The 24,412-nt window shown below is 50.2% G+C and overlaps 7 protein-coding genes across 7 annotated transcripts; 3 read left to right on the top strand and 4 right to left on the bottom strand.

The window, feature by feature from the left end:
- Window positions 1–397: 397 nt before the first annotated feature.
- Window positions 398–1,741, bottom strand: LCP9604111_7885 (methylenetetrahydrofolate dehydrogenase (NAD(+)); the record flags this gene model as incomplete). The annotated part of the gene is made up of 4 exons (XM_039075966.1): window positions 398–481; window positions 553–642; window positions 701–1,334; window positions 1,545–1,741. 4 exons carry the CDS (start codon window positions 1,739–1,741, stop codon window positions 398–400), a joined length of 1,005 nt encoding a protein of 334 aa, XP_038926064.1.
- A 733-nt stretch (window positions 1,742–2,474) lies between these two features.
- LCP9604111_7884 (F1F0 ATP synthase subunit alpha) lies at window positions 2,475–4,597 on the bottom strand (the record flags this gene model as incomplete). Its single annotated transcript, XM_039075965.1, has 5 exons — window positions 2,475–3,731; window positions 3,821–3,941; window positions 4,001–4,057; window positions 4,191–4,348; window positions 4,526–4,597. 5 exons carry the CDS (start codon window positions 4,595–4,597, stop codon window positions 2,475–2,477), a joined length of 1,665 nt encoding a protein of 554 aa, XP_038926063.1.
- Window positions 4,598–5,425: 828 nt separating this feature from the next.
- On the bottom strand, window positions 5,426–6,183 carry LCP9604111_7883 (2-hydroxy-palmitic acid dioxygenase MPO1; the record flags this gene model as incomplete). Its single annotated transcript, XM_039075964.1, has 4 exons — window positions 5,426–5,887; window positions 5,962–6,021; window positions 6,076–6,099; window positions 6,151–6,183. 4 exons carry the CDS (start codon window positions 6,181–6,183, stop codon window positions 5,426–5,428), a joined length of 579 nt encoding a protein of 192 aa, XP_038926062.1.
- A 1,175-nt stretch (window positions 6,184–7,358) lies between these two features.
- On the top strand, window positions 7,359–8,042 carry LCP9604111_7882 (DNA-directed RNA polymerase II subunit RPB7; the record flags this gene model as incomplete). The annotated part of the gene is made up of 4 exons (XM_039075963.1): window positions 7,359–7,607; window positions 7,663–7,743; window positions 7,803–7,972; window positions 8,033–8,042. 4 exons carry the CDS (start codon window positions 7,359–7,361, stop codon window positions 8,040–8,042), a joined length of 510 nt encoding a protein of 169 aa, XP_038926061.1.
- An 840-nt stretch (window positions 8,043–8,882) lies between these two features.
- LCP9604111_7881 (uncharacterized protein) lies at window positions 8,883–10,688 on the top strand (the record flags this gene model as incomplete). The annotated part of the gene is made up of 2 exons (XM_039075962.1): window positions 8,883–9,194; window positions 9,246–10,688. 2 exons carry the CDS (start codon window positions 8,883–8,885, stop codon window positions 10,686–10,688), a joined length of 1,755 nt encoding a protein of 584 aa, XP_038926060.1.
- A 768-nt stretch (window positions 10,689–11,456) lies between these two features.
- On the bottom strand, window positions 11,457–17,542 carry LCP9604111_7880 (putative RNA interference and gene silencing protein (Qde2); the record flags this gene model as incomplete). The annotated part of the gene is made up of 8 exons (XM_039075961.1): window positions 11,457–12,932; window positions 12,989–13,239; window positions 13,313–14,442; window positions 14,499–14,841; window positions 14,939–14,970; window positions 15,935–15,981; window positions 16,031–17,173; window positions 17,231–17,542. 8 exons carry the CDS (start codon window positions 17,540–17,542, stop codon window positions 11,457–11,459), a joined length of 4,734 nt encoding a protein of 1,577 aa, XP_038926059.1.
- Window positions 17,543–19,602: 2,060 nt separating this feature from the next.
- On the top strand, window positions 19,603–24,210 carry LCP9604111_7879 (transcriptional regulator family TF; the record flags this gene model as incomplete). The annotated part of the gene is made up of 9 exons (XM_039075959.1): window positions 19,603–19,718; window positions 19,776–20,175; window positions 20,227–20,449; window positions 20,502–20,533; window positions 20,584–21,357; window positions 21,411–22,121; window positions 22,176–22,294; window positions 23,263–23,490; window positions 23,553–24,210. 9 exons carry the CDS (start codon window positions 19,603–19,605, stop codon window positions 24,208–24,210), a joined length of 3,261 nt encoding a protein of 1,086 aa, XP_038926058.1.
- Between the last annotated feature and the right edge of the window lie 202 nt (window positions 24,211–24,412).

The following is a 24,412-nucleotide window of genomic DNA, read 5'->3' as shown; positions in this document are numbered from 1 at the left end:
GGTGAACTGAATGGCTCTTTGCGCGTTACAGGTTTGAGTGTTACCAGTCCCAATTATTCTCGGGGCAATTTGTTAGTATATTAATATCATCCTTCGAGCCCGCCAGCAGTTTTCTATTGAGGTATTATGCAACGTCAGAGTGTAAACAACAAGCTATGGTATTAAACAAGAAACAGTCCTTGTTAGAAGAATAGACAAAGGCAACAGAGCCAATCTCTATAAGTTTCAACCATGGAATGCGACTGGATATCTAAGCACAGGAAACAAAAGAAGAAACATAAGTCTCAGAGTATAATCGAAATGGCTAATAACAAACAGAATATCTATAATTTTTTTACGAAATGGCCAGCTCAATGCATGGCCATCGAGATTGAAATTTCAACCGGTGGTGATCGACCTACGATGATGCCTCGAGGGTGCCAGGTCGTTCCGTAGCCTCGGCGGGCTTGACATCGTCCATTCGCTTGTTCTGGATGAGTCTCTGTAATTTGTCATGTTAGATGTTACCAAGGACCACTGAGCATGCGAATGAAGTATAGAGATAAAACATACCAGCAGGTTCCGCAACAGAACAACAATAGTAACCTTTCCAATAGAGGGAACGAAAAGCGAGGCCTTGTCTCGGACCTCGTAGGGGAAGTTCTATATCAGAACAGTCAGCAACAACCTCATAACCAGACTCAAAAACACAAAGACATACCTTCTCGCTTGAGAAGTTGACACAAACAGCACCCTCACGCAGAAGGCTCGTATCGAACTTGTACTTTTCACTGGGAACACCAGTGATAACCACATCACAAAGCGGCACAACATCCTTCAAAGTCTTTCCCTCAAGATCAACAACCTCATGCGTGTTCTTCTGCAATCCCTCGCCACGAGTGAACTTCTGCACACCAGTAATATCAACCGAGTAAACACAAGCGCCGTCGTTAGCCAGCAGAGCAGCAAGCGGACGACCCACGACCTCAGAGCGGTTCACAACACAGATCGTGTGTCCGAAGAGACGGTTGCCGTAGGGCAGGATTGTGTTGTAGATGTTGAGGTACTCGAGGATCTTGATATTCGCCAGGGGGGTGCAGGGCAGGATAGATTTCTGGCGCTTGGCCTCGCCGTCCAGGAAGCGGATGTTCTGGTACATGTTGAAGATGTAGCGGTGGCTCAGGCCCTCGACGTCTTTGGTCACGTCGACGATCTGCTGCAGGTACTGGTCTTGACGGGTGCCGAAGATCGGGTAGTAGACGATTATGCCGTCGACGTCGTTGTCGGTGTTTGCGTTCAGGATGGCCTGTTCGATATCGTCGCGGGACACCTCGCGCATGGTGTACTTGAAGCCGCTGGGAAAGGCATTGCGTTAGTCGGTTGCTTCAATTGGATTTCTGGTTGTGTTTTGAGGTGTTGGCTGTGCTTTTAGGGTCGTTCTAGGCTTTTTTGGTTTTTTTTTTTTTTGTTGGCGGAGGGGTATGTATGAATCATACTAGCTACCCCCACCAAAGAAGCCATTGGATCCATTGGAGCCGGATAATCAGAATATTATAGAGACTCACTTCTCCTCGCAGGTCTTTTGCGTCATCTGCGCGTACATCAGCGCTGCAGGGTCATTATTGGCCAGCAGGCCGACCAAGTGAGGCGGCTTCTCGAGGGTCTTAAGGCCCTCGTGGACTTCGGTGAGGAGATGGTTGGCAACATTCTTGCTCAACATCACCTTGCAGGAGGAGGGAGGTTTATCGGTAGGGGCAGACATGACGGCGATAGAGCGATAATAACGATATAATCAGTAACAGAGAAAAGCGAAGTTGCTTGCACGCGGGGGACTTGGTGATCTCCGGGAAAATCTTGATCGCTTATCGATAACAAATCGGATGCCGGTTTCGGCCTCTACTACCGGGTCGTCGTGTCTTTTCAATGATATGCCGTGGTATAGAATGTCGTAAAAATGGGCATAAAAATAGGCTTATATTCAGTTCCGTCGGTCGATTGGCGTGTATCTAGACTGAAGTTGCCATGTTTCGCATATCTCCAACCCGGTACATCCGATGGAATACTACGTCTAGCAGTCGTGCAAACCAAATCTACAGTCTAGAATTACGATATAACAATGAACAAATGAAAATAATTGAGGTCCAACATGGAGAGCATAAGGAGACCAGACGGAATTAGAACGGTCGTCCACCCATCACGCGCCCCCGATGCGCGGATAAAATCTAAACGTACAGGATATAATCACATTTTGGCAGACCAAAGTCATTTGAGTTCTCGCTCGAACAGCACTACGAGAAATCCTTGGTCCGCCCCCCAGGATCATGCAGATAATTACATCGCTACATCCAGGGGCAGACTGAGATCTCCTGCCAGGCACCGGCACCAAGAAGAACAGAAAAACAATGGGCTCAAAATTGTACAGGCTATCTTGTCTATACACATAGAGTCAAGAAAACAAAGCCGACCACGAGGGATCATCCGAGTTGTTTCTTCACTTATGCGTTGAAGGTGGCGTTGAAGGCAGCGATGGTCTTCTTGAGGGTGGCCTCAGTCTCCTTGGAGACCTGGCCCTCCTTCTCAATGGTAGCCTGGATCTCGGGGTGGGTGCTCTTGAGGTGAGCAAGGAGGTCAGACTCCCAGGTGAGGATCTTGTCGACGGGGATGGTGTCGAGGAGACCGTTAACACCGGCGAAGATGAGAGGAACCATGTCGGTAACGGACATGGGGGAGTACTGCTTCTGCTTGAGGAGCTCAGTCAGACGCTCACCACGGGCAAGGGTCTGCTTGGTGGAGGCATCAAGATCGGAACCGAACTGAGCGAAGGCAGCGACCTCACGGTACTGAGCCAAGAACAGCTTGAGGGAACCGGCGACCTGCTTCATGGCCTTGACCTGGGCGGCGGAACCGACACGGGACACGGACAGACCGACGTTAATGGCGGGACGGATACCCTTGTAGAACAGCTCGGACTCCAAGAAGATCTGACCGTCAGTGATGGAAATGACGTTGGTGGGAATGTAAGCGGACACATCACCACCCTGGGTCTCAATGATGGGCAGGGCAGTCAAGGAACCAGCACCGTGAGTCTTGTTCATCTTGGCGGCACGCTCGAGGAGACGAGAGTGCAGGTAGAAAACGTCACCGGGGTAGGCCTCACGTCCGGGGGGACGACGGAGCAGCAGAGACATCTGACGGTAGGCAACGGCCTGCTTGGACAGATCATCGTAGACGATGACGGCGTGGCGGCCGTTGTCACGGAACCACTCACCCATGGCGCAGCCAGTGAAGGGAGCAATGTACTGCAGGGGGGCGGCCTCGGAGGCGGTGGCAGCAACGATAATCGAGTACTTCATGGCATCCTGCTCCTCAAGGGTCTTGACGAGCTGAGCGACAGTCGAACGCTTCTGACCAACGGCAACGTAGATACAGTAGAGCTTCTCCTCCTCGGTAGAGCCGGACTTGTTGTTCCAACGCTTCTGGTTGAGCATGGTGTCGAGAGCGACAGCGGTCTTACCGGTCTGACGATCACCAATGATCAACTCACGCTGACCACGACCAATGGGCACCATGGAGTCGACACACTTCAAACCAGTCTGCACTGGCTGGCTGACGGACTGACGGGGCAGAATACCGGGGGCCTTAAGCTGGGCACGGCGAGTCTCCTTGGTGCCAAGGGGACCCTTGCCATCAATGGGGTTACCGAGACCATCGACGACACGGCCGAGAAGCTCGGGACCGACGGGGACATCGACCTGGGGATCGTGTTAGAGAATTGCCATACGTGGATAGATTCAATGTCCAAGTATAAGAATGAACCTAGGGGTTGGATTGAAGTGCTTACAATCTCGCCGGTACGCTTGACAGTCTCACCCTCCTTGACGAGACGGTCGGAACCGAAAAGCACGACACCGACCTGGCCAGCCTCGAGGTTCATGCACATACCCTTAACGCCGGAGGCGAACCTGAAGATAAGTTAGTTTTTTGAATAGGCATAATGCCAAGACTTTGGGGGTTCACGTACTCAACCAGCTCCTCAGCCTGGACGTTGGTCATGCCGTGGACACGGGCGATACCATCACTGTTTGAAGTTCAATTAGTTTCTGTATCGGTAATTTTTCGAATGTTGAGAAATAATGGCGGATTCAATGGCATTGTAACCGGGGACCGAATTTTTCTTCGCGCCCCCAGCCGCCTAGGGAGAATTGACGTACCCGACCGACAGGACACGACCAGTCTCAGCGAGACCAGCCTCCTCAGAGACACCACGGATGCGCTGCTCAAGGATGGAGGAGACCTCAGTAGGGGTAGCCTTGGCCTCGGAAGCGTACGAGCGAACGCCGTTGAGAGGACCGGCAGCAGCCGCGCGGACCTGTAATTGACGAAAAACCTGTTAATGACCATCCCAGAGAAGGACAATGCGTCCTAGCTATTGTTGATGTATTATTGTCGAGGTGTGAGGAGGTATGAGGATCAATCGAGCTCAGGATTGAGATGAAGGATGTCGAACTGGCGATGGACGAAGGCGGCTGGGATGGGATAGACTCACCGAGGCGATGCGGCCAGTGGCCGAAACAGCCGCAACGGAGCGGCTGGACGACCGCAGAGCGTTTCTGAACATTGTGAAAGGGGGTTCAGAGGATGAGAGGATGAATTCTCTGAGGGAGAGATGTAATTGGGGAGAGGAGAACGGGAGAGGAGAGAGGGATTGTGGACGGGAGGGAGAGCTTTGTCGTCGGGGGGAGGATTGGATTCTCAGGACTCGCGCTAAACCGTTTCGGACCCTGGGCCCTCCGAGGTGGCCCTAGTGTAGCCACGGTGTATCTCCTACGACTTTTCTTAGTCCTACAATGTTATATGTATTTTTTTCCCTTTTCTATATTTCGATTTCTACAAATTCTCCCAATTTTTCAAAATATTATACAAGCCCAGAATGAGTTGCTTCCATTTGCATTGCCGACCGGAAGAGTGTGCCACGGGTGTCCTTCCGTTTTTTTCTCTTCTCGGATCGGCGGAATTCCTGGTCAGGTGAATCGCTTATGTCATGGCTTTCGTCACGGCAACCGAAGACGGGCGGTTTGTATACTTTGTATGCTGATGTTGTTATCTACGGAGTACGCAGTATTATTTGCTTGTTTCCAAGTCAGTCGACTGACTTGGCATTGCCATACTACCATACAATAGAATCACACATTGGCCCCAAAACAGCAACGACCACTCCACGGGAAAGGGATCAGCATATCCCCATTGGCCAAAGACAATGCGAAATGACAATCGCAAAAGCATAAAAATGCGCCGGAAATCGCTTGCTAATAACAGGACATATGAATCAACGCGCCCATGGAACCACTGAAGCTTCCAACATCAACCGCGACAACCCGAGAACATACGGCCCTCGATCTTGGCGAGCAATACCTCCCCTTGCTGCGTGCTGCACCCACACCCGCATTTACTGCTCCGCCTTGCCCTTGCCCTTCCCCTGCTTCCGGAACTTCAGAATCTCCAGCTCCACGCCCTTTTCGAACCGCTCCTTGAGCTGTGGGCGATATCCGAAGAAGAACAGAACCTCCATCCAGACAAATAGCGGCGCAAGCAGGAGAGCCTGAACAAGGTTATCCAGCAAGGCAGGCGCACGCTTCTCAAACACGCCGTGTCCGACAAACTGCGCCAGCCATGACACGACGTGGATGCCCCCGGCCCAGTAGTTCACGGTGCTTCCGTACGTGCCGAGGAAGTAGTTTCCGTAGTATGCAGCCGAGATCAGGGCGGGTGCGAGTAGACCGCCGGCAATGGGCTCTAGGAGGATATAAAAAGTAGCGTAAATAAGAGCGCCGATTGTGCCGGCATTCGCGGGCAGGTATTCGATTCGGATAATGTCCGGGAGGGTGAACAGGGGTGGGCAGTTGCAGGCCTTGAAAGTCACTATTAGTACTTTTGTACACTGGGAATATCTCGTTCGGTTGTAAAATGCCGAGATGCACGTACGAGGACGATGCCGGTAAACAGTAGGATTGGGACGCAGGTGATGTGGATTGCGACGTTGACCTACGCTGTTAGTGAGCGTTGATATTATTCGAGATGAGGGTAGGGCGGATGTACGGGATTGCTATGGTAGGCTCCATACTGAATCACAGTCAGCTCTAGTCGTTCTGGGAATTGGATGCGGATACTTACGAAGAGTAACTGTTTCTCAAGATTAAGCGCCATCTTGCCGGTTTGGGAACAAAAAGATGGGGAATTCTAGAGGAAGAGTTTTGCGGGGTGATGGGATCAGGCAAGTGGCATTCTCATTATCGGAAAGCGTTGAGTGGTGCAATTGATCTTCGTCCTGGCCCTGGCGTCATGTGCTTAGAAGACGTTGGTCTTGGCATCGTAACGGTATACACCAACCCGCCATGCACAAGCCTATCAGATCATCTACATTTATAGTTTCACCACGAGATCCTACATTACCTAGGGACAGGTAATTGATTATATACATAGTGGTTTTAATTGGGATTCTCTTTCGTATCTCATTAAATTGGTCGTTAACTACGGAGTATATAATACTCCAGTGAGGCTTTAGACTATTTTCCTACAAGTTTAGGTATTTTCTTACATGGTCCCTAGGGTTATAGGATGAAGATCTAGTATGCCTTCCATATTGTCAATTTAGCGCTCGGTTGTAATGTAAATATTGAAATTGACGACAGCAGTTTGGAGTAGACTGATATATATAGCTAGCGGTATACATCCAAGCCGATTTTTGAAAACCAATAACAAGTCAACGCTAGCCGGTCAAGGCTATATACGGCGTAAAAATGATATCATAAGCTGAATCGAGAGCGAAGTCAGGAAAGTTCACTATTTACTTCTGTACATGTTGTTTGGTCTGCTATAGATCATCCAATCATTCCTCACATAAGAACTAATCCTCCACCAGGTCATGGCTAAATCATCATCAAGTGCAATATTGGCTACGTATTCCATTAACTAATATACCGGAAAAAAATTGAAGTTGCAGTATTTTTGAATGTGCAAATCTCAAGTCAACTTCTCACCGTTCAAGAATCGTACCACGTGACTCCACCCACCCAAACCTGGCCCACGAGATGCTCTTGACGAAAGGAAAGCTTGCGCCTGCAGCAACGTATCTGCCTCCTCGTTCAAGTTCCAAGGCAGATACAATCTCTGCCACTCCCACGGGTACTCGGATCTCATTTCGCTCATTTCTAGCAGCCACATCCCACATCTTGTTTGTGCTTTACCGTTGCAGGTCATGCGCGCGTGGTCGAAAACGCCGTCCCTCGACCTCGATTGACAGCATCACTGTCCCGAAAGCGACTTGAATATTTCCACTCCGCAATTCATTAGCGCATTTTCATTCAACCATAACCGCGACGATGTTCTTCCTCAAAGAAGAGACCAAGGTGATTTCTATGCACCCGTCCTATTTCGGACCCAACATGCGAGAGTACCTCATCGGCCGACTCAACGAAGAGGAAGAGGGACGGTGCACAGGTGATCACTTTGTGATCTGTGTGATGGACATGGTTGATATTGGCGAGGGGCGGGTGATGCCTGGAATCGGACAGGCGGAATACACAATCAGATATCGTGCGATCATCTGGAAGCCGTTCCGTGGCGAGACGGTATGCGCTTGGAATACAAGGTTTTGGCCTTTGGCTTCCCGCTGACTGAGCTTAGGTCGATGCCATTGTTACCTCCGTCAAGCCCACGGGTATCTTCACCCTGGCGGGCCCATTGTCTGTCTTCATTGCGCGAAAGGTATGTTTTGTTTCATCTGACCATGGATCTCTTGAGTTTCGCTGCTGACAACCAATCAGAACATTCCCTCCGATATCAAATGGGAGCCTAACACCGTGCCGCCGCAATACACTGATCATGCCGATCAAGTGATTGAGAAAGGAACCAGTTTGCGGTTGAAGATCCTCGGTGTCAAGCCCGACGTGGCTGCTATCAATGCCATTGGCACCATCAAGGAGGATTATCTTGGGTAAGTCCTTCGACCACGCCCAGTACATGGGATCTTTTCTAACGCGGTTTCCGTCAACAGACCTTTGTAATGAGACACGATTGCAACACATACCCACCTTTTTCGCCCATACGATAATTTACCATGCTATCTATCGTTCCTCAAAGATACGACAAGTGCTTAGGAGGGCTTTACTGCCTTACAGGAAAAAAATGAATTGGCCGGTCAGGAGCTGGAGTTTGACAAGTCCCTACTCGGTACATATGCCATACTTCGACTTTGGCTATACTTCAATGAAAGACCAATCATGTCTTCTACTCGAGAGTGTCTGATTTGAATAATCGGCATTGCAGACTGTTGAAATGACTCCCGACTCGCCAGAGATCGTGTCACCCACTGGAGGGGCATTTCAATCCAGTACTTCTGAAATGTACAATGTACATTATGCTGCATGTGCCCTGTGCAATCCATCCCCCTGTAGAGGTTGAAGCCTTTAAAGTGTATTCTCCAGATTCTCCAGTTACCGGAGAGACGCGAGGCCAAGCCCCAAGCCTAGCCCGTATGGTGAAACACTGGCGTGTTTTCAGACGGTTCCAGAAGATTTCAGGGACTTCAGCGTGTTTTCTACTGCATTTTCACTTCATTTTATATCTGCATTAACTAAATATGCAAGGTACCGATGACTAACTGGTTCTGGCGTTTCCCCTGTATATTATTTATGCCGAGTAATGTACGTTGGGACTCCCGCGCTTGGGCATCGTAGGACATCGCTTCCTTTCCCTTCTCCCCTTCTCTCTTTCCCCTTCTCAATTGGAAAATAGTTTCTTTGTAACTTCAATATCGTCTAGCTTACTTCTGGAGTATCCTAGAGTAGCTATCTTCTCTGGAATATCTTCCCCCTTTCAAACCCCCTGTCCCTATACGGTTGACAATGTCCTACTTCAAGACCGAATACCAGCGGTTCCTGGATAACCCCAAGGCTGCTAAGTTGGCCGACGATGTGTCCTTGATCTATGTTCCTACCACGACGAAGTTCGAGAAGTCCGACAACGTGATCACTCATGTATTGAAGAACGCGAAGGTGGTCAAGACGAAATCGAACAAGGTCATCAGCGCCATTGAAGGATCAGACTCGCTATGTCTCGACATGGAGACAACCCTCGAATTCACCGAGGGTGGTGGGGTTTATCTCCCCTCACTCGACGATAATTTCCTGGCCGACCGTGTCGCGACCTTTCCCACGGTAAATTCCCCGACGCGCGTCGCTTATCAAAGCTAATGCATCATCCCGCAGATTCATATCGTCCACTTCGACACCAATCAACAGATCAAGCAGATCCGAATTTACTGGGATCAGGCCTCATTGCTGAAGCAAATCGAGGTTATTGGAGCGCGCGGACGCCAGTGGCCCATTCGTGATGGAAAAGACCAACTCCGTCTCCTCAGAGACGCCGAGACGGCGCGTGGGACCCCCTCGCAGCCTTCTTCCCAGAAGTTGGATACCGATCTCCCCCACCGCCCCTCATCCTCTGGCAAGCGCCGCATCAAGGACCCCTACGCAGCCGACTCCCTGACCGAGCTCATCTCGCCAGTCAAGGAGGTCGCTGAGCCCGAAAGCGGCGCGAAGACCCCCAGCAGACCATCCACAGCCAAGAAATATACCCCAGACCCCTACGGAGCGGGTTCTTTGACTGAGCTTCTGTCCCCTACCAAGAAGGTTCGCGCCCCTGTGGCTCCCTTTGCGCCCTCGGCTGGGCGACCTGCCGAGCGCAACTTCAGCGATATTTTCGTGAAGGATGATCACGTGCCCGACTCGCGCACCGGACCTGTCGATGAACACCGCCATTACTACAAAGCCGTCCCCGGAAAGTACGACCACTTCGAGATCGGCGGAGACAACTCGGAGCGCGAGGCCAAAGCAGAAGTGAGGCAGGCCAACACCAAACACGAAACCCACTGGGACTTCAACGACGTTGAGACCCCTGTGAAGGGCCAGCGCGTCCTACGCGGGCAAGAAGTGCGCCACTTTGGCTTTGGCGATGACGAAGAAGGCGCCGGATCCCCCCAAACCAAGCAGGACGTGGCCAAGCCCCGTCGCGACGCAGATCGCCACTTTGACATGACCGATTCAGAATCCGCGGACGAGGGGCGGATCATCAGCTCATTCGGGGGTCGCGGCAAGCGCCTCTACGAGAACCGCCTCTTTGACGACAACGGCCAGCCCCAGCTCTCCGAGCGCGAGCAGAAGGACGAGCCCCTTCCAACAGGCGGAAACGTCGCCAACCGCAAGAAGAACTTCGCTTCGCAATTCGACCTGACGGACGAATCGCCCGTCAAGGAGAACAAGCCTACCCAAAGACATGATGCGCACAATAAGATGATGGAGTCCCACTGGGATAACTACGACGAGCAGACCCCTCCTAAGCCTACCCAAAACCACGACAAGCACAACAAGGCGATGGAGTCCCACTGGGGTAACTATGACGAACCGTCCCCCCCTCATCCTACCCAGCAGCATCACGCGCACAACAAGATGATGGAGTCCCATTGGGATAACTACGACGAGCCGACCCCTCCTAAGCCTACCCAAAACCACGACAAGCACAATAAGATGATGGAGCCACACTGGGGTAACTTTGACGACGCATCCCCCGAGCCGGTTAGGAGGAATGCCACTGCGCAGCGCAACCCCCTTGGCCACAACCAGCCCAGCTGGAACCACGGAGACAACAACTAAGTGAGCTAGTCGCTGGTCTAGGGCTTAGCTCGATACTACGTGTGTATCCTTGTCAGCGGCGTCTTCTGACGAGCAACGGCCGACTTTTTCTGAACAATATGTATCGATACCCGCATTAACTTTGGACATTTGTCCGCGAAACTGCAAAATCACAAAAAAAAAAGACAATCGAGGCTGAAGGCTTTCCTTTTATTTCGCGCTTGGAAATTCAATGTTAGTTGGAGTCGAGTGTGGAATGCCTGGCCTGCGTGTACTATTCAACCTTTTGCCTTCTTGTTTATCTCTGTACCTTGCCCTCAAAATGTTATTAGTGTACAAGTTTATTTCCATGAGAGCGGGATTCGTTAATCTCTTAATTTATGGTGTTATACTTCCGATTCCTTGGTCCTACTTTCAATAGCGTAGAACAATATAATACACCTACCCAGGGATCACAAAAGATGTCATCGTTCAAGATTTAATTGAGTCTCACAGCTAAGGTACTGTCTAAGATAAGAAACAGTCTCCAGTGTCCAGTATCGAAGCCAAGCGAGACAGAATATCCCAAACGGTATTTTCCAAAGACCAACGATGAGCGAGCGAATGTAAGTAGGTCTTCCAGGTCCAAATGATATCCATAATTCATTCCTCCATCAAATTATTTCAATTCCATTTCCAATTCTCTCCACCACCAAATTTATCCAAGTCGAGTCAAGCAATATTCAAAAGATACGCAAAACGCATAGTAGATAGCAGATAGATGACGGAACGCAGATTCTCAAAAGCAGACTAGATGTAGAACATAGTCTCTGCAATGTTAGGGTGGATCACGACATCCCGCGTGCGAGTCATTTCCAACGCGCCGTCCGTGCCACTGGTGCTACCACCGGAAGCATCAACGGGCATAGGGTCGAACAGGTCACTCAAGAAGCAGCGGGCACGGGTGCACACCAGATCGGCATAGTACGCCGGCGGGCAGACGCTAACCGCCTTCGTGGCACGGCCGAACAGGTAGCACATCTTGTGAGTGAGGTCCTGGAGGACATCAGCTGCGCCGGGCCCGGTGCTGTTAGCTGGGTGGCGGGGGTAGAAGATCTCATCCCAGACGGTGAAGTAGTGGGCTGGACGGGCTGTGCCCTGGAGGGCGGAGTGCGCCTGCAGGAAGAAGTCCCAGTCGCGGGCCTCGGAGACGCCGCGGTCGACGACGGTTCCGGGGATGGGGTTCTCGCGGTTCGAGTCTTGCTCGGTTGTTGGGTAGAACCGGGTGTTGTGGCGCTTTCCGACGACGACGATGGCCAGGCGTGGGAGGCCTTTCTTGGTCTGGTCTGCTGGGTACGTCTTCTTGCATGCTTCCTGGAGGAGGGGGAGTTCCTCCTCGATGACTTTGTTGTACTGGCCTTCTGAGACGCCGTCGCGGTAGACGATGATGTTCTCTGGGAGGGATCTGTTCAGTTTGCGCCAGTGCAGGAGACGCGAGGCGAGCAGGGTTTCGAGGTCGGCGACCATTTCCTGGCGGGCGCCTTGGACACGGATCTCGGCAGGCCACTGGGCGAGGGTTGCGTCGACGGAGGCGACGATGCCGGCGACACTGGGGGCTGTGCTGGCGGAGCCCGGCGAAGGGTGGGTGACATCGATGCCGACGAGCATTGTTTTGCCTTCGGAGATTATGCCGAGATCCTGGGTGCGAAGAGCCTGGTTGGCACCGCCTAGTTTGAGGTTGATTTTCAGGCCCACATTGGCATTGTACTGGTCGTTGGAGTTGATGAGCTTCTCTGCGAGGACGTTCACGTTGCGAATTCCGCAGCGGACGTCGCAGACTTGCTTGACACAGTTGTAGACACCAGTGTCTTTAGTGTATAGTATACCCAGAATGAAGATGGGGTTGTGCTGTTTCTGCAGATCGACGACGGCTTGCTGAATATCGTGAGCGTCGTTCTTGCCGGTCAGGACAACACGTTTGCCAAGCTTGTGGGGGTCCACAGCCATTCCCATATCCCTGAGTGTCTTTCTGAAGCCTTCCAGAGACGCGTTGAGCTGAGCTGGGTTTTGGAAAACTGGCCGGGAGCCCTCCTGATCAACGTAGAGGTAAGTCCAAGATTTCATGGATGCAGCCTTGGAGAACTGGATTTGGCGCATGTTCCAGCTGCCATATTGAGTCCTGATCTCCTTGGTCCTGTTTCCGTCTTTGTAGTAGACATTTGGGGCGGAGAGAACGCGCCCAGGAACCGTGATCAGTTGGGTGGAAGAGTTAATACCGAAAGCAGACTGTAAATGGAAAGTTAGAAAGCTTGACAAGATTTTGGGAGCGAGGGAATGTTTACCAGTGTGGGATTCAATGGCTCGCCTAGTCCCAGCACACCCACACCCTTGGTGACAATCGACTGAGCGTTCTGACCCGGCTTTCGGCCCATAACGGCGAAGCGGAGCATACTGGCTGTCTGATCACCAGAAAGCTTGGACTTAGCTGGCTGACCAGGCTCGACTTCGCAGACCTCAACGGGAAGATACACAGGTCTCTCACGAGACCCGACATTCACCACTGGAAGGTTCGCATTCAAAGTCATGTTATACTCTAAGAGGAAAGTCAGCACAACACGAGGAGGAAGGGAGCCGAAGGAAAATTAAAGGAAAAAATATCGACGGACCCTTTTTGAAGAAGTCCGCAACGGTAATGTAGCGACCGGCTTCCGCAGGACCGGCCCTGGGAGCTTTCTTTCCCTTCTTTCCCTTGGGCTCAGGCGCACCAGGCACGGCGACGGGCTGAGGGCTGGATTCGGCTAGGAAGAATTGCACATCCTGGGGACCAGCACCGTGGCGGGGAACCTTGGGTGGGTTGGGCGCCGAGCCACCATCACCGCGGTTAGCCAGGCCATAGACAGGTCTGATGCGAGGCCGGGGCTGACCGCGGCTGTTCTTGCGGGAAATATGAGTGATGCGAACGCGGAGGCTCTTGAGGAACTTTTCCAAGCGGTAAGAGTTTCTATTGCCGTAGTCTTGGATCACATTGACCAGAGGTCCTTTATTGTAACATGCCAGATATTTGACCTGGACGTTCAAGAGCACACGAGCAGTTGCGGCACGCACACTGACAAAGAATCCGCGCAGGACGGATAGGCCACCTCCAAGGTTGAACGATTCCATGGTATCCTGACGCAGACTGTAGTGTCTGTTGGCTCCGACAGAGACGACCTGATCGTCCGTCTTGGGGTGGTTCCCCATGATCATGTTGAGGGCAGCTACAATCTCCGACTTGGATTCTAGCATGGCACCAGCATTGGTGGAGGTCAGGTAGTTGACCAAGTCGGCAGGATTGACCTCACCAGTGTACTGGCAAGTAACCTGGTGCACCCGGGGAGGATCGATGTAGTCATCATCCAGGTGTTCCTTGTATCGCACATCGAATTTACCCTCGGTCAATTTGACGCACGAGACTAGGGTAGAGCGGAAGTCCGAGGCAATGCTGTTCTTTTGCTGTGGGAAGTGCTCCTCCAACAGCAGACGCACGATGTGTTGGGCCTTCTTGCCCACAGGGGCAGATCGGCCTGCAGAGTCGGCTGCAATGGAAAGATGGTAGCGGAAAAGCTGCTTGTTAGGCAGGCTTAACGGCAGGTAGTTCGCATATAAAGTCACAGGCCTGCCAGCTGTGCCGTAACCAGGACGTTCGGGATATTTCGCCTGTCTGACGGTCTTCTGGCCACTCACAACCAGAGCTTTGGCAAGGTCGTTCTCGGTCTTGGTGACGGTGGGGTTAGGTGGTGGGATTGGTTCGCCCTGTCTATAGCCAAAGGATTAGATTTGTTTGATGAGCAGCGAAGAGTGAGGAAGGCAAACCTGAAGATAGGCGGGCCAAAGTTTGTAGCACCCCCACGCCCTCCTCCACCACGGCCACCGCGGAAATCACCCCTACCACGAAAATCACCACGGCCACGGAAGTCACCTCTGCCACGATCGCCTCCACGACCTCTATCACCGCCTCGGCCTCGGAAATCTCCACGATTTCCATCGCCTCTACCGGCTGGGCGGAGGGCTAAATCACCACGACTGTCCCCGCGACCACGGCCTCGATCGGAACCGCGACCTCGATCACCACGGCCACGGCCACGGTCACCCCCACGATCACCACGTCCACGACCCCGATTGTCACTCATAATAAGATAAACTTGGATGAAGATGACTTTACGGGTTTGAGGATGTCAAAATAAAAAGGAAGGACGGTGCGGATTGGCGGGAATGGGGATTGACGGCTTATTAAGTATTTGGAGTGGACGCACTTATCGTTTGTACAAGTTCTTTGTTTGCTGCGCTGGCCCCAAGTAGCAGGGGTATAGTGTGAAGATAGGTGACAATTGGATACATCGATGCAAGTACCCAGAGGCAGCTGTAGAATGGTGTGGCTATGACACTTTGACACTTCCTCACCTCACGATTCTCTACTATCATGGGCTTAGTATGTATATACAGGATTGCTAATATAGTAGATAGTTATTGTGACTCTTAACAGCTCTTCTACTGCTTAGAAAAAGAAAAAAAAAGCACATATATCTACTACTGTGACTATCCGTAGTCTATACGGTTAACCGGTAGACATAGGGATATAGCGGTGTACTTCTAGTCTGTGTTTCAGTTAGTAGATGTATACTTCCATTGGCTGCTGTAGCTCTGCGTGTACATGGGTTCAAGTAGTATGTTGTATATGGGCTAGGTAAAGACATTACGAATTCGAGGATTCGGCATATCCAATGATTTCAGCCCAGTTCAGCTGCGCCTTGCCCTAAAGGGAAAGGCGGGCCTGGATAGGTCAGTTGCATGTTGCAGCCTAAATATGCGCAGATGGTGTGGTTGGTATTGGGCGGGGATTTTCTTTGCTCTTTATTCTTGGATCCCTGATATTGAATCTATAGGATCATAACTAGTGACAAACCTGTTGTTATATCAGGAGCATATTACTCTATTTAGGGTTACGATACAAGAAAGGCACCGCCGCATCTTTAACTAATTGATAGGCGCCGTCTGCAAAGCTAGTCAGAAACAAAATTATATATCCCGAAAGAAGTATCACGTCAGCATTTCATAAAAGCTTACTTCTTTTTTAAACCTGACAATTGTCTAGAAAGAAGATCTCTGTTGTTGAACTTCATGAAAGAAATGTCTTTCTACAAAGTATAGCGACTCCCAAGTTTCAATACTTGAGCTAAACGATGACGGCAAATCATACTATAATCTCTTTCGGAGTAAAGATCGTCTTGAAGTTGTGTTGACGTACAAACCATGCATTCCACAGTTTCCATTCTTGGTCAGGGTGTGCTAGCTGTACCTATCAAGAACTCAGCATCACTGGTCTCCGCCTAGGAAAAAGAACATACCTCAAATCTCCGCAAAAAGCTGGGTACAATCTTATAAATCTCCATTAGAGAGATATTCTTCCCAATGCAGGTCCTTGAACCGGCACCAAACTGGAGCATCATTCCATCCATAACCTTTAATTGATCCGGTGGAGTAGTAAGCCATCGATCAGGGTTGTATATGTCGCAATCTGGACCAAAGATATCTGTCCGGCGATGAATAACCCAGGCGCTGCAGCCAACGATTGTTCCACCGCGGATGAAATGCCCGGAGATCTCTACCCCCGACGCAGGAACAACACGCTCCAAAGGAAGTCCCGCAGCAGGGTGCATACGGAAAGCTTCCTTTATGCAGGCATCGAGATAGGGCAGCTGCCGCGACTCTGTCCATGAGACAAGTCCTGTTGGGCGGTTCACGATGATACCGTTCTCAACAGCGTCGTCCAGCTCTTGTCTAACCCGTCTCATGCACTCCGGGTTCTTAAGTAGATAATAGAACACAGCTGCAATGCTGATGGCGGTTGTTTCAGACCCAGCAAAGGCCATAGAGACAGCCATTGTAAGGATCCGTTTGTTCGTCATGAAATCTGGACGAAGGTCACCCGCCTTGAGGAACATGGTGAGAAGATCATCCTTTGATCCCGGGTCTGCTAAGCCAGCCTTTACTGACAGACGTTCTTCCATGCGGTGCTTTGCGAAGATGGCCACAGGGTGTGAATTATCTGATAAGCCCAATTTTTGAAGGAAGTCAAATATCGGATTCTTCCAAAATAGCTTATCTAGCCACGGCATCTGACCAACAGGGGCAGCGTAATCGAAGATATTTGCCAGGGAATTGATGATGCCATCGATGTCTTCGTTTTTCTCAATGAACCCGTGCCGTTTGCTATATGTAATGCTTCCAATAACGTCAAAGGCGAAGAATTGCAGCCATCGTGCGAAATCGCACACTGTGGCTCCATCAGCAAAGAGGCGGTCCGTTTGGTCGAGGAAAATTTTCGTAGTCTCATCGACCATTGGCTCATACTGTACTAAAGAGCTCATTGAGAACGCATGATTGACAGACCGGCGGAGATTCGCATGGAAGCTCTCATCTAGAGTAGAGAACAGCGATGGCAATGGCTCGCCTTTAGAAACAGTCATTTGTACTGGGTAAAACTCGGACTGTTCTCTTGATTAGAAGCTGTAGATGTTTCTGGGCTCGGCATGACACTGCTCTACCTTGGTGAATCCTTTGTTTAGACCGTAGATCACCTTCGCTGCCTTTGGATCTGCGAAAGACAAAGTGCGTGGCCCAAGGCGCACGATATCGCCATACTTGCGATGCAAGGCTATATGCGTAAGCTCAGGGCGTCGACCCTTCACATCGATATACCGCCAAATATCAGTCAGGTGCGCCCAGAAAGGGCCAGGAAAGAGGTTTAGCGAATTGTAGAAATAATTATGGGCAAGGTAAAGTAGGAGTAGAAGAGGAACTGCATAGAAAATATAGTGAAATGCAGCATCAGGGAAAACCGCTGTAATGATAGCCATAGTTGTGTCCGATTGCTTAGACCTACATAGTTCAAAATAGAAGCCACGAGGAGGCACGTTATATACAGGATCACATCCCACGATATACGTAATCTTCCCCGCTAGAAAGAAAAGAAGTCAGCATTTGAAAATGCTTTTGGCGTACATAAAGACGCTGCGATCGGCAGTTGTGCATGTTAGGATCCGATGAACGATGGTGGTTGGTAGGAATGAGAGGTATCTCGACCAACAAGCAGTACCCTATACAAAGTGCAAGCTAATCATTCGTTAAACCCCGCAATATGGGTCCGTTAGACCGTACCCAGGCTATTCCCCATATTAGTGCATGCCTAGTATACCCCTTCTTTGAGTGTAGCCCGTGCGTCGGCACCTGAGACGACGTTCAACAACCGAGGACCCTTCGCAGCGTAACAAGGTTAAACTTGTCTCTCGATACTAAAAATATAGAGTCAAACCATAGTTAGCCTAAGCTCTTATACATAAGTCCTATAAGTCACCAGACTCGACCACCTTGCCCTACCAAAGAATATAGAAGTGGGCCTTTCTAGTCATTTGCTAAACAAGCCCCGAAGTTATTAATATCCATAGGCTCCATACAACAAAGCCAAATGTCCAAGCTCAACAATTTGAAAGCTCACCAAGTCTCTGAAAGTGGAAGAAAGCTAGTAAGATGTCCATGGGAGCAGATACGATCGATCAAGATAATGGTTCGTTTTCCAACCCACCTGTTCCTTTAGACATAAAGGATGAAAAAGGGATGTATATAATACCGACATCTTCCTGGATGCATACTATATGGTTGCGGAGGGAAACGACACCGAGTTTGTCTATACAAAGTATGTGAATTGTGCACGAGAAATGTGTATTTGACATAATTCAGGGTTACTTAATCAGAGTTGTACATGCACTAGTTACCTAAAGAATACACAGCGATAAAACGAGGCGTATCCGTAAACCTAAATAAACTAAACTAACACCTCTTTTTAAGCTTAAACTCGGAATATACGAACAAGTACCATAATGGCGAAGTCAGTCTACATAGTGTGAGTCGAACTTCCAAACTAGACATCAGTCTAGATCCCACTCACAAGGTAGAATTCGAGACATGCATGTCTGGTTGAATTCTACCTATGAGTCACTGATCGTCGATTGCTAGCCAATCGGCATCAAGTCTAGGAAAATAGAGAAGGAATGAATATGATATAGGGGTAAAGTATCGACTGGATCAGCTTTCACAAGAGGGAAGAAGGTATTCATGTATCGAATCGAAGATAATAGACTATTTCACAATATATACGGAGTGCGGATACTCCGTCCTCTCTATGTACTTGCAGGAGGTGAGATCATCTGGTGATAAGAAAAATCGCCCGGAGATAACGGATTAATCATCATTTCGTTGGGGCCTCGTCCACAGGTGTCTACCTAGCTTTATTTCCTTATGATCACCTCTTTGTTGCTATCGTTGACTCGAGAAGAATCCTTGATCGCACTTGAATCAAAATATCTCTATAGTCTTTCGAATCTGTACTTGGCCTCCCGACCACACTTATCCACGCGGCACCGAACACCCCCTCCTTCGGCCATCGCACATCGCAAGCTTCGACAACGCACATCCGTTCGTCGCATTGCCCCGCTATCTGTCTAGTGATACTGTGCGGCTTAGTTAACCCCTGACCGCCCGAAATAGTCGCGTACAACATCAACCACATCTCAAGTTCTGGGTCTGGCACGGTTGCCTAGAACACGAGCCAAATCTGGCATTGAAGTTGCGCCCAACTGTACATACCTTGCTACGACTAGGGAAGGAAGCAAAATCGCGTTTGGAACCCCGCGCAGATATTCAGAAGTGGGCTTGCAATCAGACTGAGAAAGTTGTTCGGATGAGCTAGCAGAACAACCGAGTAGCATATTTGATTCGATCCTAGAGCTGTGCGGACTGCCACAGCGTGCTTGAGAGCCCCGCCCAGCTGGAACGTTGACTCAACGTGCACTGCATCATCCGCGGATTACCGTCGATATTACAACAAGTCGGTTACCCATACATGATCATGCCATTCAAAATGACCCCAACACCCCCTTCTACAAATTCGTCGAGTGCTGGCCACTCTCCAGATTACAGAGTTGTCCGGAAACGAAACCGAGTACCTTTGTCATGTGGGCCTTGTCGACACAGAAAGTAAGTATTCAAGACATGGCTGAAATACCTTCTATTTTATTTTACTAACGGTTCTAGGCTGAAATGCAATCGTACGAATCCTTGCGAAAACTGTGTCAAACGAGGAGATGCTGCTTCATGTAACTACGCGCAACCCAACTCGCGCAAGAAGAACTCGTCCCAGCAGTCATCCACTACACCGGATGATATGCAAAACCGCATCGATCGGTTAGAAGGCTTGGTTCTTTCGTTGATGACAAATGGCTCTCAGTCTGCGGGTCCATCTGCTGCCATGGCGGCGATCTCCGGGGAAAATAGTGTGGGCTCGACTCGGTTCTCCCATGATCTCGATATCGAAGAGGAGGGCGCCGAAGAGAGCGACACGGACCAGGTGACGAAGTCGTTTGGTATTATGAAGATGGATAATAACAAGTCCTATTACATCAGTGATGCTCATTGGGCGTCTGTATTAAACGATGTAAGTCTGGGAGGTTTGACCAAACTCGAGTCTTTCTAACTCATCGAATAGATCTCCGAGGTGCGAAGTTTCTTCACAACGCACAAGAAGCAACTTGATGAGCAATTTGAAAAAGTCAAGGCGGCCCGACCATCTACTGATTCATCAGGCTCGACTTTGTTGTTTGGTATCAATAAGCCGATGAGCCGTAGCGAGATCATGACTGGCTTGCCGTCTAAGTATACAACTGACATTCTTATTGCTCGCTATTTCAACTGCTATGACCCTGCAACCCGTGAGTATTTGCTATCTCCGTAGCTTGTGGTCTTGATCCTGACTTTACCTAGATGTTCTCCATGGACCCACATTCCAAGCACAGGTAAGCTCCTCGAGAATAATTGCATTGAGTCCAGAATCTGACTCTGCTAGTATAATAAACATTGGGATGATCCTGCCGCGACCGAACTAGTCTGGATTGCCATGCTCTTTGCAATGATGAGGCTGGCAATGCTGTCTTACCACCGCGAAGGCGATGAGCCACCTGAATTCCGGGGCAAGTCCATGGACATGGCTGGGGGATTCCGGAATTCTGTAGCACAGTGCTTGACATTGGCTGACTACACGAAACCCCACCCGTTCTTGATTGAAGCGCTCGTGTTTCATCTGCATGGCGATTTCTCCCAGACCCGAGAGGCGGATATTTCGATCTGGGTCATGACCGGCGTTGTTGTTCGCCTAGCAATGCGATCAGGATATCACCGTGACTCCAAAATGTTCCCAAATATCACACCTTTCCAGGGTGAGATGCGACGGCGAGTCTGGACCTTTGTGCGCCAAGCCGACCTTCTGTTTTCATACCAGGTCGGGTTGCCGGGGATGATCCGGAGTACAGATAGCGATACTGAGCTACCACGGAATTTGTACGATGATGATTTCGATGAAGACTGCAAGGAGCTCCCGCCACCACGTCAATTGAATGAGCCAACCCCAATCTCATATATGATTGCTAAGGCGCGCCTGTCATATGCATTCGGACGTGTGGTTGAACAAAGCTCTGCTGTATCGGCGGCCCCATACGAAAAGGTGATGGAAGTCGACGCGGAACTCCGACAGGCAAGGGACATGATCCCCGAGCACTTGCATATTCGGCCTATGGAGGAGTGCCAGTTGGATCCTATCAATGTTATCATGTCGCGATTTTTCGTAAGTTGTCTGACAGCGGCCACAATTCGCATCAACACTAATCGTTTGTGCAGGTAATGGCCGTATACAACAAGGCTCAGTGTGTGCTTCATCGCCCATATCTGGTTCGCGCCCGAGAAAATCCTCGTTTCACCTATTCTCGAAGGACATGTATCGACTCAGCAATGGAGTTATTGCAAGTCCAGGCGCTCCTGCACGCGGAAACTCACAGCGGGCGCCTCCGTGGTCGTCAGAGCCGAATAAGTTCTCTCAGTTCAGCCGACTTCTTACTGGCAGCCACCATTGTCAGTCTCGACCTATACCACGGCGTATCATTGCAGGTGACCGGCCGGCCATCGGGAGACACATACACATGGGGCCGAGAGCGGCGGGATGAAATGACCGCGGCGATCCAACTCTCGAAAGATATTTGGGATGAGTCGCGTGATGAGAGCATGGAAGCATGGAAGGCGTCTAGCCTTCTCGGTGTGATGCTCAGCAAGCTGCACATGTCGGTCCCAGGCCTTGAAAATAGCGCCGGAGCTTCATTTGAGCCACAAGACGAGAAGCAGAACGCGGCCATGACCCTCGGCCTGTTGAGCAGCGGAATGAGCCCGATGAACCCGGGCCCTCCGCCCTTTGCTGACCCTATGTTCAAGATGGGAGATACACCAATGGGAACAGGAATAGGTGGCGTGGGCGCTTCGGCCGAAATGCCGGGTGTACTTTCGCCCTTTAGTAGCATGTTCGGGCAAATGCCGGACACGCAAGTTAATCTGGATTGGGTAAGTCTTTTCCTTTTCGGGACCCGGTGTTCAATGTTGACATGTTGATATCAGGATGCTTGGGACACATACATTCAAAACCCAACCCTCGACACAACAAATCAATTCTGGCCTATGATTGATGCACAGCGCCAAGCAACCCCACAGTCTGGAGGCATGTCACAGCCTTCAGTGTCTAGTCCTCTAGCCTCAGGGCGGGTACCATCAGTTAGTGGTATTCCTCGGCCTACGTTATACTCAGTATCCTCCAACAGTCCCGATAGTGGAGGTGTGCCAGTAACAGGGTACGGCATGGCGCCCATGCCTCAACAAAACGATAGTCGGGGCCAAGGTTCCCAATGAACGAGTTGTATTGGTATTCTACATGATTTTTTCTCTCCCCTTTTTGCCAGAAAATGTTGGCCATTTGTGATACCTGGAAATGTTTTGTTTCTTGATCGGATGACTTGAAGTAACGAAGCAATTTCTACTTCTTCTTTCCTATGGATATGTATGCGTGCTGGCGAGATTCAGCCGATCTAAGAAAATATGTTGCGTTTATGGATTCTGTCGGTGTTAGGGTTGGACAATGTATCATACTATGAGGCTACTGCCATATTTCCACTCTTGAGTTATCAAATCTCACGTTTACTTCGTGTTTTATCACCTAAACCCTGAGTTTTGTCTATATAAAATCTCCAATCCACTGCTTTCCATTGCTTTGATCTACCTCCTTATCATTGGCTATATCAGTCACGTGCCGGGTGTTATCTTCCGGGAAAAAAAGTTATCTGGCTTCGCGCAATTCTTCTCTTGTCATCATATTATCTCTAATACAAGATCAACGCATCTTGTGTTATTTTAATTCAAAATGTGAGCTATACAGAGTACAGAGTCCGAGTCCGAGAATGTATACATTATGTACTCGCTGGTGCATGCAACATTGAGGACAATTGCTAAAACAACTAATTTCTAGGCATTGCTTCCGCCGGGCCGTTTCTCGGCTTCAATTGTCCCCAGCTGCTTCACGCTCATCAATCAGCAGTGCAGTGTTGCGTTCAACATGCTCCACTCCGATTCTCGCCGCTCGGTTCGCCTACCCAACCCTCACACAGACACGGTTAAACTCGACCGATGAAGGCCGTTCACGGATTCCGATTAGGTATATCTCGACTGTCAAACCGGAGCCATCCACGCCCGGCCAAGTCCGTGTGCCCAAAGAAGAACGCCGACGTGAGTATTTGAGCGAGGGCCCTGTACCGAAGACCACCGTGTACGTCGGCAACCTCTTCTTCGACGTGACCGCGGAGGACTTGCGCAAGCATTTCGAGAAATTCGGCGCCGTAGAGAATGCACTGATCGTGCACGATGTCCGCGGGCTGAGCAAAGGGTGAGTTCCCAAGACCGATGCAACCGAAAGCCTACTAGAGACTGACCCATTCTCCCTTACAGATTCGGCTACGTTACCTTCAGCACCATCGAGGAAGCCACGCAAGCAATCACGCAGCAGCACGGAGGCATCCTGGAAGGTCGCGAGGTGGTGGTGCAATTCTCCAACACGACGTACAGATCCATGGCCGAAACCAAGCCCACTAGGACCCTCTACATCGGCAACGTTCCCTACGAATTGACCGACCAGGATCTGCAGGATATGTTCGACGATATCCCCGGTGTCACTGATGTCCGTATCCCCATCGACCGTCGCACTGGCTTGCCCCGTGGATTTGGACACATCGACTTTGCCGATCAGGCCAGCGCTTCTCACGCTAAGGAGGTTCTCTCCCGCAAGGCGCCTTACGGCCGCAAGCTGACTGTCAGCTTTGCTAAGCGCAAGGTCTTGAGTCCTGAGGAGCACAAGCGTAACCAGGAGAAGAGGCAGCAGAATAAGAAGAACTCCCTCAAGCAACACTCGGATGCTCAGACTAATATCGAGTCGGTCTCGGGTATGAGAGATCGGAAAGTGCGCGGAGTGAAGGAGGTTGCGGAAGTTACTGAGATCAAGGAGACTGAGCCGGTAACCGAGCAGGTAACTGAACAGGTGACTGAGCAGGTAACTGAGCAGGTAACTGAGCAGGTAACTGAGCAGACCGAGACCGAGAAGAAGCAATAGAGAGGGTTATATGTGAATTATACAAATGTACAATAGTGTCCCAAAATGGAAATCGGAAGCATTCTTAACTCGCGATATTTATTAAGTACTCCGTAGAATGATCATATCTACACGTACTATTGCCGTAACTAAGTGTCATATCAAATCCCATGGAATACACTTGACGATTGCTGTCGCAGTTCACGAGAGCATCTTTTGATTG

The sequence above is a fragment of the Penicillium roqueforti genome (assembly GCF_015533775.1).
Source record: "Penicillium roqueforti strain LCP96 04111 chromosome Unknown scaffold_27, whole genome shotgun sequence".
In the NCBI taxonomy this organism is placed as follows: domain Eukaryota; kingdom Fungi; phylum Ascomycota; class Eurotiomycetes; order Eurotiales; family Aspergillaceae; genus Penicillium; species Penicillium roqueforti.
The sequence above is the reverse complement of the archived record's forward strand: the minus strand, read 5'-3'. Positions and strand labels throughout refer to the sequence as shown.